General features: G+C 48.7%; 1 protein-coding gene across 1 annotated transcript; it reads left to right on the forward strand.

The window, feature by feature from the left end:
• The first annotated feature begins 632 nt into the window (after nucleotides 1-632).
• On the forward strand, nucleotides 633-9,402 carry SAP30L (SAP30 like). The gene is made up of 4 exons (XM_005894405.2): nucleotides 633-1,426; nucleotides 5,244-5,366; nucleotides 7,536-7,634; nucleotides 9,156-9,402. The coding sequence occupies exons 1-4, from the start codon at nucleotides 1,229-1,231 to the stop codon at nucleotides 9,282-9,284; spliced, it is 549 nt and encodes a 182-aa protein (XP_005894467.2). The 5' UTR covers nucleotides 633-1,228; the 3' UTR covers nucleotides 9,285-9,402.
• Nucleotides 9,403-10,548: the final 1,146 nt, after the last annotated feature.

Consider the following 10,548-nt stretch of genomic DNA (forward strand, 5'->3'; position numbering starts at 1 on the left):
TTCTGACCGCCTTACAAGACCCGCCATCAGACCCCCATCACCTCTTCTCCATGTCTTTCCACGTTATCTGTCCCGACTGTCCCTCTGTCTTTCCCGCCATGACTGTCTTTCTATCCGGTTTCTATCCCGCGGGTCTGCGGGTCCTCTGGCCCTGGTCCTTCCGTTTCACCCAGTCTGAACCTGTCATGACAGTACCTCTCTCTTTAGGTGCCCCCCTCACAAGCCCCACCGCGTAACTGTCCCTCTGCGCCTCCGCCCACGTCTGTACTTCTGTCCCCCGAAGGTGATCCTCTGTCCCCGGAGTCGGGTCCTCCGTCCAGCCGGGACCACGCTAACCATCCCTCCCAGAGCCCGGAAAGTCTGCGGCCCGGTTCGTCTCCCTCACCCGGGGAACTCTTCCCTCTTCCACTTTCTCTACTTTGAACCCATCCCAACAGAGTCCAGGAAGTAGCCAAGCGCCGGGGACTGGCGGCGATGGCGCCCAATGGAACGTGCCAGCGGCGGCGGAGGCCCCGCCCATAGAGGAAAGGCTGCCAATGAGCTCGCGGAGGCGGGACTTCCGCTGTCCCGCGGAGGGCGGGGAGGGGAGCGAACTGTTGTGGTGCGGAGCGTTGGGCGGGCGGCGGCCGGGCGGCCCAGGGGCTGCCTCGGGACTCGGGGCGCAGCCGAGCGGCTGCAGGGGTGGGGCGGGCCGGAGGAGCCGCGGGGCCCGGGCGCCGCGGGTTCGAGGCCGGGCCCCGCGCGGGGAGGCCGCGCCACCCCGGGGGAGCTGCCCGGCGGCGAGTTTGCCCGGCAGCCGAAAGAAGGCGGGAGCCGGCGGGGGCCCTCAGAACCCTCTGGCAACCCGGGCCCGGAGTCCTCGGGGAGCTGCTGCTTCCTGGGACGCCCTCCTGGACGTCCCCGCCGAAGGGTAACGGTTCAGGGCCCCCGGCAGAAGGCGCCTCAGGGTGACTCCCGGCGGGGCCCTGCAAGCCGCGGGAGACGACCCCGGGGCCGCGAGCAGGGAAGAAGGGGCTTGGTGGAGACGCGGGCCGGGAACCGAAGGAGCCGGAGCGCGGCGGAGCGGAGCCGGGCCTCCCGGGCGCGGGGCCGGGCAGCGCGGCTCTGCTGAAGACGGACTCTGGGACCCTCGAGTGCGGGGGCCTCGGCGACCTGCCCCGCGGGGAGCGCGGCTGTGGAGTGGCCTACGGGGGACCTTCCCCCAGAGGGGCCGGCCCGGGGCGAGGAGATGAACGGCTTTAGCACCGAGGAGGACAGCCGCGAAGGGCCCCCCGCCGCCCCCGCCGCCGCCCCGGGCTACGGCCAGAGCTGCTGCCTCATCGAGGACGGCGAGCGCTGCGTCCGGCCCGCGGGCAACGCCTCCTTCAGCAAGAGAGTCCAGAAGAGCATCTCGCAGAAGAAACTCAAGCTGGACATCGACAAGAGCGTGAGTCCGCCCCCGCCCCCGGCTGGGTCCCCGCGCTGGGCGGCTCTCGGGCCGCTGCCCTGGGCTGCGGGCGGGACTCTGGGGCCCTCCCCGCCCTGGGCCTCGCAGCCCTTTATCTGCAAATTGAGGAGTTGGACTCGGGCTTGCAAAGGCCGCTCGGCGTTGACGGGTTCTAACTAGGACTCTGCCCAAATTCGGGAGGTTGGTGGCGGGGCTGCTCCGAGGACCCTTCCTGCCTGGGAAAATCTGACACCAATTTTTAGCGCGTTTTATCGGTGTAGACAGGGGAGCAGGAAGAGGTGGGTTCATTTGGTTGGCCCACGGTGGAGCAGGTGATGAAGGGACCCGGCTCTTATCCAACTTCTCCCTCCTTCTCGGATCCCTGTTATTCCTTCAGAAAAGGAAAGGTGGCAGCTCCTTTCCTGTCTGCGGCGGCCTCAGCTTCTGCACAGGGTCGCCGAGCTCGCTGCTTAGCAGGCAGCTGTGGGGAAATGGGATTTCAAGGATGTGGCAGAAATAAGGCCAGGACCTGGTCTTGGGAGGTGGCTCAGGCAGTCAACGTGACTTGGAAGGAAGAAAATACACTTTTATAGGGTTAATTTCTTTAGAAATGCCCGGGGAGCGGTGGGGGTGGGTAATTTTAAATTTGAATAGAAAACTTTTCCGGTGCGATTTCACCACTGTAGTTAACTATTCTAAAAATTCTGAAGATGTGCCTATTGTCAACCAATTAAGAACTTTTTCGTTTGACATTTGTTGCTGTAAGCCTAAAGTGGCTGCCAGGTGATTAGGAATTGGAAATGAGTTGGGAGGGGTATTATTAAATACCAGGTGGACCAGCTAGATTACGTGGTTAAGACCAAAATTTCTCCACTTTGGAGGGAAATCAGAGATTGCTCATTAAACTGAAAGGACACCCACTTTTTCCACTTCTGATGTTACAAGGGAAACTGAGACCCAGAAATAAGAAGCGAGGGTGCCAAAGTCACACAGCACCTAAGAGGCTGGTTAATTTCTTGAATCTGTTGTCTGATTTACCTCTGGGCCTCATACATAAGCCTTGATTAAGTCTTCAATAAATAAAAAATTAAAAGTATCTTCCCTGTGCTTTCTTCTACACTCTTACTCTCACATCCAGTTGTTGTTTTAAGTTAACAGTTATATTTGCAACTCTTCAATGGAAAGATGCTATTTTTAAGTGGTTAGGGGTGAATTGATGGCTTTCTCACTACAAGTCTCTATCAATGAAAGAAAGGAATTCATCTGAGCGCAAGTAACTGGCTAGCCACTGTGGTGGCCTGAAATGGGACAATATGGAAGTGAAATGCTCAATTCTAGGACAGCAGTGGATTCATCCTCATGGAAGCACTGCCCACCTTCTGTGTAGATTGTTGGGAGTCTTTACTTAATATTTTTTCCAGTCCTTAAGAAACAGAAATTCCCAGTTCTTTTAAACCCACCATCTGAACAGTTGTATTACTGCATCTGGGACTCCATTTTCCCAGTGACCCCTCTGGAAAACCTGTGTAGGGCTAAGTTGACTTTGATACACACTGTCTGGAAGAGAGGTAGCCTGAGCCCGGTACTAGAGTCCCCAAAAGGCAATGCTTTTGAAGGAGTAGGATTTCAAGGCAGACTCACTCACTCACAGTTTGTTTCAAGGTGGTGTTGTAGAGTCATTATTTCTGAAAGGGATTCTATTTCATTCTCACAGGCTTAGGCAGGAATTCAATTCTAAGTAACTGCTGTGTTACAAGAATTTTTAGCTGTTGCTGAAAGTGAAACAGAAAAAAAAACAACAACACTTAGAGCCTTTTCTATCACCCTCCTTCCTCCACCCCCAACTCCCCAAAGGCCACTGGGCTTTGAAATTTCTGAAAACCAATAAGTACTTGAAAATGGTTAAGGAAGAATAATGACTATTTATCTTGTAAAAGGGTCTAGCAGAGAACCTTTTAAAATAATAGCACCTTAAATCCAACTCAGGCAGTTTAACTCCTTCTGTATAGACATTGGCAGTGTTCTGTGATTTATTAAGATATAACATGCTTTCAAACATCCCTCCAATTGACATATATCTGCTTTTTTCTGGAGGAAAGTGGAAGTGGAGAACAGTGTAAGGAAGATGTTGCAGTAGGAAAGGACACGTGCCCAGGGTTAGAAGGTCTGGATGACCTTGGCCAGGTCATTTCCTCACGCAAGGTGGCTTCAGTTTATATCTCTAGAAAATGAGATGGGAGCCAGGGGGTTTGCAGTAGTGAATGCTGAGTTCTTTTCCATCTAGGACTCTATTATTCTAGCATCTTGACCTGAAATCTCCCAGTCACAGCTTTAGGAATCATGCCTTCTGCCTGTTCTTAAGTCTGTCAGTCTGTGAATTTGAAGACCAGCTTAGTCTTACATGTGAAACTAGCTAGCATGAAGGATGTAGGATATGTTGTGAATGTGCTTTCTTCCCTCATGAAAGCATGTCCAGTCCTCTATGCATCAGCTGGATGGGATTCTTTGAGACGGTGACACGTGCTGTGTCTCAAAGTCCTTTGACAGAGTTGAATCTGGCAAAGTCATTCAAATTTATAGCCATACGTAAATGTGGCTTTTACTGGCCTAAGCTGCTTTCAGATGCAAGGGGCTGCCTGTGTTGGTTCAGCAGCATTTATTGGGTGCCTGCTGTCTGCAAGACACTATCACAGTGTAGACGTAAAACTGCTCGTGGCTCACTAATCTAACCACGTGAAAGTGCTGATTCATGTGAATAAGAAACAGTTTCCATTATTTTCTCCATGGAAAGGCCTGAATTATGCTGGTTTCCTATCAGCTTACTTTTATCTTTAAGCAGTTGAGGAATAAACTCATATTCAGAAGTCTCTCAAGAACATTTGTGTAACAGCTGGTTCAGTGTCAACAACCCCAAGTCATTTACACAGGCATTCAGTTTGTTAGGTTCTTGAATGGTTCCTCCATCTCAACCCTGGTACTTATATTCTTAATAAAAACACGTCCTTCACATCTTAGCTGCTGCTTCCACCTTCACTTACTATTATGCCTCCAGCCTACATTAGAAAATCAGTAGTGGTATCCAGCTTCTTTTATGTGGTTTCACCTTGTGAGAATCTCTGCACCTCTTTCTGCTTCTCTTTGTGGATTCTGTGAGTGCTGATGCAAGAATTATAAATTGATACATAGAAATAGTTTTTCAGAGGGTTGTCATGGTACAGTAGTTGCTATTGTCAATGGAAAAATAGGATGGCGGCTATCCTATCATTGCCACAGTGCCCGCTTTCCTGCTCCCAGGGGCAGTGCATTCCAGCCCCATGTAAATTACTCACTCCTACAGGTCTGAAGATGTCACATCGCAGGGGGACTCTGTTTGTCTGAAGGAAAGTCTAAGCTGTTCTCATGTCCCAAACCCCCTCATTTCTCCTGATGCTCCTGCACAGGCAGTCACTTTGACCTAAGTGACACAGTCTCCTCAGGGTCTCCTCACTCGCGCCTTCTGTCAGCCTCCTTTGAAACTTCAGTCTTGGTTGTTCCACCCAGAATGCTTCCTGTCTCCCTGCAGGTCCTCCCTTCTGGTCAGGGACCTCCACTCCAGCGGTATCTGTCACATGTGTTGTGTTTATTCAGGGGGAACTTGATTTATGATGAACTGCTCGGTGTGATATCAGTGTTCTCTTTGAGGAGATGATGGCTTGTGTCTGTTTCTTCCTGTGGTCTTTCCAATGCCTCACAAAGGAGAAAAGGCCCATAATTTGACAGATACCTGTTGCTGTTTCCATGGGATTGGCAACTCTGACTTTAATTTGCTTCCCATCAGGTAAGGCATCTGTATATTTGCGATTTCCACAAAAATTTCATCCAGAGTGTACGAAATAAAAGGAAGAGGAAGACAAGTGACGATGGCGGAGATTCTCCTGAGCATGACACTGACATTCCTGAGGTAAAAGTCCAAAACTTCACCTTGAGAAAGCTGGAGAATGAATTCTGACCTGATCCTTACCTCTGGCCTGGTTTAAGAAGTAACTTTAGTCGCCTTTGTGTTGCTGTGGTGTATCTGAAAAGTGAATCATAGCATCATAGTAATATGGAATCTGAGGGCTGAAAGCTTTGAAATCAACTGGTCTAACTGCCCCACCATTTTACTGACAGGCACAGACACTCAGGGCCACACACTCAGTTTGGGGGCCCCAGTCCAGTGCCCTCTTCAGTATCTGTGCTGCCTTTCTTCAAGAAGCCCCTGAAAAATACTTAAATAGAAGCACAGTGCCGAGTTTTTCAGAACTTTGGTTTTGCCCTTAAAGTTGGAGACTGAGTGTGTATGGATCGGGGAAGTCACTTCCGCTTTGTTTCCTGGTCTGCGAAATGAAGGTGTAAATTGTCCTGTCCCACCAGCTCGGATTTTCTATCACTCTCTGCTTCCTGGTCCAGGCTTATTCCCAGACATCTATTCCAAGGTCAGTTACACTGGCACAGAGTTTCTCAACAGTGGCACTGTTGGCATTTGGAGCCAGATAATTCTTTGTGGTGGCGGCTGTCCTGTGCCTCGTAGGATGTTCAGCAGCATCCCTGGCCTCTGCCCACCAAGTGCCAGGTACGCCACCACTCCCAGTGTTTCCGGACATTGCAGGTGTCCTCTGGGGACAGAATTGTCCTGCTGAGAATTGTCATCACTTCTCAAACCAGAAGGCCACCATCCCTTCAAAGTGCCAGTGTCTATTAAGCAGGGTTACAGGAATGAATATCGAATTTTCTAAATTGTTTTCACTTTAGACTCAGCAAAAGAAGAACCATTTATAATGTACATTGAATATTTGACACATGAATATTTCATAAGGCAACCGCCTGTTAGCACTCAGGGTGAAAATGACTGTGTAGGAATAGAAAGAGTAGGTGGGCCTTTGTCTGCAGATGCGGAAGAAAATCTTTGAAAATATGGCCCTTTCCCCCTGCCCCTCTCTGTGTCCCCTTTTCTATCACTGGTTTACAGTATCTTTCTAATGCTTTTAGCATTATTATTTTTATGAAGGAATGGATGTATTCACTATCAAAATGCTTTTCACAAAAAAAAAAAAGATTTGAGGAATGTTTGAAAAGAATGAAGGACTTTGGTCCCTCATATTGATCATTCATTTTGTTTTTAAGTGCTCTCCACCTGCCTGAAGCAAGAACATCTCTTTTAGAGGCAGGTAAAGGCAGCCCAACTTTCCGGGCCTTCACTATTTCATGACTGTGCAGCTTTCCTCTCTTCCTTTATTAGACAAAAATAAAAGGAGAGTCCTTTCCCCTCTGTTACCCAGTCATCTGCAGAGACCCAGACCCTAGCCTGCCAGTTTGTACATCTGCTGCAGTACTTTGAGCTGTCTCTGGGCGGGGGGGCGGTTAAGGACCCTCACACCCGAAGGCTAGGCCTAGGGGAGAACTACCTGAGAACACTAGTGCGTCCCGCTGTCCTTCACGCCCCTGTGTCCACTCTGGGCCGAGCTCCGACCTGTCCTCCAGGATGTCTGTCTGTTTCTCCCTTTTCTCTCCTTGCCTGCTGCCCCCTCCAGCATCAGCACCCCTGCTTTCCCATCTCATTTCTGGATCATCACTGCATCAGCTCCCTCTGTCATCCCCCCACACCCCAGTCAGTCTTCCTACAAACACCACAGATTAATCTTCTGGGGATAGCACCCCCCTCCCCAAACCAGGATCACTACTTCTGCTTGTCAAGACATGCTACCACCCAGTCTCACCCTTTAAACCCACCATAAGTGCCTCTGATCCCCTAGCCCGTGTGTCTCTCCCCTGGCTTTCTGAGCTCATGGCCTTCTCTATAATTCCCTACTGTCTGTTCCCTTGCTCCCTTTTGAAACCCTGCCTGTCCTTAGCATACGCTTCACCACCTCCATCAGCCTTCTAGGACCACCCCTCCCTGGCCAAAATTCTGCTTCCACTGTTGCTTCTGTCCTCCCAACTAGTAATTAGTCCTCAGTGGGCCACTTTTAAGACTTGTCTGTAGTCCTCTCCCTCCCCGCCCCTACCTAGCATAGTGCTAGGCACATTGGGGGCATTTGATGAGTTGTGGCTGGTCAGGTGATGGATAATGTGTTTCTCCTCTTCTCTCTAGGTTGATCTGTTCCAGCTGCAGGTGAACACTCTCCGACGTTATAAACGACACTACAAATTGCAGACCAGACCAGGCTTCAATAAGGCCCAGTTAGCAGAAGTAGGTAGACAGACTTGCCCTCTACAGAGGGAGCACCAGCACCGTGCTGCTGACCGTGACCTTGATTCTCCCTGTGTGTCTATACATAACCCCTCCATACCTCTGGAAGCAACTTCCTCTTCCCTCTTTTGCACAATTTAGAATCCCCCAGCTTTAGACCTAGAAAGGCCTGATTTTCATAAAAGAAACCAGGGCACAGAGAGAAAGAAAAGACTTGCTTAAAATCACATAGCAAGTTGGTAGCTTGGAATCTCACGACTCCTGATTCTAAGTCCTGAGAGTTCTTTTGTTTGCTCGTTTGTTTGAATCTTGTTTTGCAAGATTCTTTCCAGATATGTTCCATTCTGCACATGAGGTGTGTCTGATTAATCATCCCTAAACCTTCACTCATATTCTGTAGGAGCTATTTTTCTTTCTTTGTTTTCTTTCCTTGATTTTTTTCTACTCTGGTATTGGTAATAGAAGTATTTATTATAATGAATGGAGCCCAAGAATGTGTTCTCCTGCCCTGAGTCCTTATCTAGTTCAGGGCATGGGATGGGGGTGGGGGTGTTCCATTGTCCATTATTTTAATATACTGACAGCCTGCCTTGATACTTCTGTCCTATTGGTATGTATATGGGCATCCTCTCATCCTTCTTTTCTAAATGTGTTTTTCTATCTTTTATAGAAAATTTGGAAATGATGAAAAGTACACTCCTACCCCTCAAAGACAGCCACTCTGTAGTTTTCATTCTCTGACTCCCTTTTTATCTATCTGTCCTAGAGCCCTTGGTCCATTCAGAGATTTCCTTATGGGCTCACATCCCTGTTGGTTTTTGATCTTTACTTGAGAGCTTTCTTGCTGATCCATCATTTTTTCTTAAACTTCTCCTTCGCTAGCATCCAGTTAAAACATAGGAGTACATAAGCCTTTCATACTTCAAGACCAGTGCCTACCCCTGGTGGGACGGATGGGATGAGATGGGGCAAGTGGAGACTGCATTCTCAGGACTTGAAATAGATCAAAATATTGGGAATACATATGAATTTTCCTTCAAATCTGATGTCTTTCAAGAGGTAGTTACGTACTATTTAGATGATTTTTTGGGTCAGGGCTTACATCTGTTCAGTTGGCTGTTTATTTGACACAATTTTAAAAAGACACTTTTCGGCCCAGTTCCAGGGCCTAAGAGGTTATGGTAGCAGCTGGTCACCCAGAGCAGTCCCAGTCTCCTCCATGGAGATGACCTTGAGACTATGCTGTGATGGATAGGCTAGCTGCCCCTGAAATAGGACTGCATCTTGGGAGTGCTGTGGGTTAAAACGTTGCTTTTGGAAGCCTGGAAACCAAATCCCCTAAGCCTGGGAAAGAAGGGCATTCACATTCTGCATTGTGGAGCACTGCAGGGAGTTGTGCAGTAATCATAACTCCCTCCCAGCTCTGGAAGCAGCTTGCTGTTTACCTTTTACACAACTGAGAATCCGCGGCCCTGGTTTATTAACATGGTTTAACGGGCTCTGTTTTTCCCTCCCATATAGACTGTCAGCCGACACTTCAGGAACATACCTGTGAATGAAAAGGAGACCCTCGCTTACTTCATCTACATGGTGAAGAGTAACAAGAGTAGACTGGACCAGAAGTCAGAGAGTGGCAAACAGCTTGAGTGATGATGAAGCACACCTTCAAGGAATGAAGTATAATATTAATGCACAGGTGACATCTGCTACATTTAAGCCCATAAAGACTGTTAAATTTTATTGTAAATAAAAAAGTTTGAATAATGAATACTGTAAATCTTTTCGGGCAGGAGGATTATATTCTCATGATTCAGCATGTTTATACACAGACTTTCTTTTAAGGCAACTACCGGACTAAAAAAAAACACAAGATTGGAAAAAGAAGGAAAGGAAAACAGTGCATTGCCGCATTCTGCAGAGCATTAAGTCACTTCTGCTGGACGTGTGGGATGACAGATATTTTGGTATTCACCTTGTAATTCCACGCAACCACTTGTGAGGTATAGCCCCGGACCAACAGCGAGGTACGGCTGGCAGAGAGGTGCATGAGCAGACATCTACCCGGGACGTAGACACCACGCTTTGTCACTTATCAGCAAATCATTTGACCCCGGCCCCTCACCGGCTCTGTGCTGTGCACACAGTAGGCACTCAGGCAGGGTTTACTGGCACATCCAACTGTCACTAGCAGAGCCAGTCTTGGGCTTCCCACCTCTTGGTATCAAGGCCTCTGCTGTTCCTGTTGCTCACCACTTCACTTCTAGAGCGTGAGGAAGTCCTGATGCACCAGCAGGAGGTTTCAGGTCAGACCGGGACTCCAGGGCAGACTCATGTGCCAAGCTGTATTTGTGGAGGTGCCAGAAACCCTGATGCAGAGCTCCTCCTGGGAGCCATGGTCCGTTGTGCACCCCTCCACGCTTCATGCTTCAGGGTCAAGTGATGTATTGGGACTTCATTCTCCTGGGCCAGAAATGCTTTGACACATGGAGACATTTAGTGCTTTGGGGCTCATGTTTTCAGAGATACTAATCCTTAATTCACAACCACAAGGAAGCTTCCAAGGATCGGGTGGTTTCTGCTCCGAAGTCCAGCTCTGGGATAGAAAGTCTGACCAGCTTTGGCCTCTTTGGGGGTCAGCAACAAATCATGGGTTTGAGCAACACAGGTCAGTGCCATCTGATGTTCATTTTTGTGAGCAATTTGCCTCTCTTTTAGGGGGAAAGTTGCTAAAGTGTTTTTTTCTTTTTAAGTATTAATAATTACCTGATTTTTGTTGTTGTTGTTCAAAACCTCAGATTCCTCTATCTAATTATATCAGAGCCAAAGTATCCTTTGAAAACAAAGCTTTATATCCAAAAGTATGCTTTTGCAAAATTTTCTAGTCAGTGTATTGGAGGGCAGAGGATGTGGACAG

This window comes from Bos mutus, chromosome 7 (assembly GCF_027580195.1).
Source record: "Bos mutus isolate GX-2022 chromosome 7, NWIPB_WYAK_1.1, whole genome shotgun sequence".
NCBI classification, from domain to species: Eukaryota; Metazoa; Chordata; class Mammalia; order Artiodactyla; family Bovidae; genus Bos; species Bos mutus.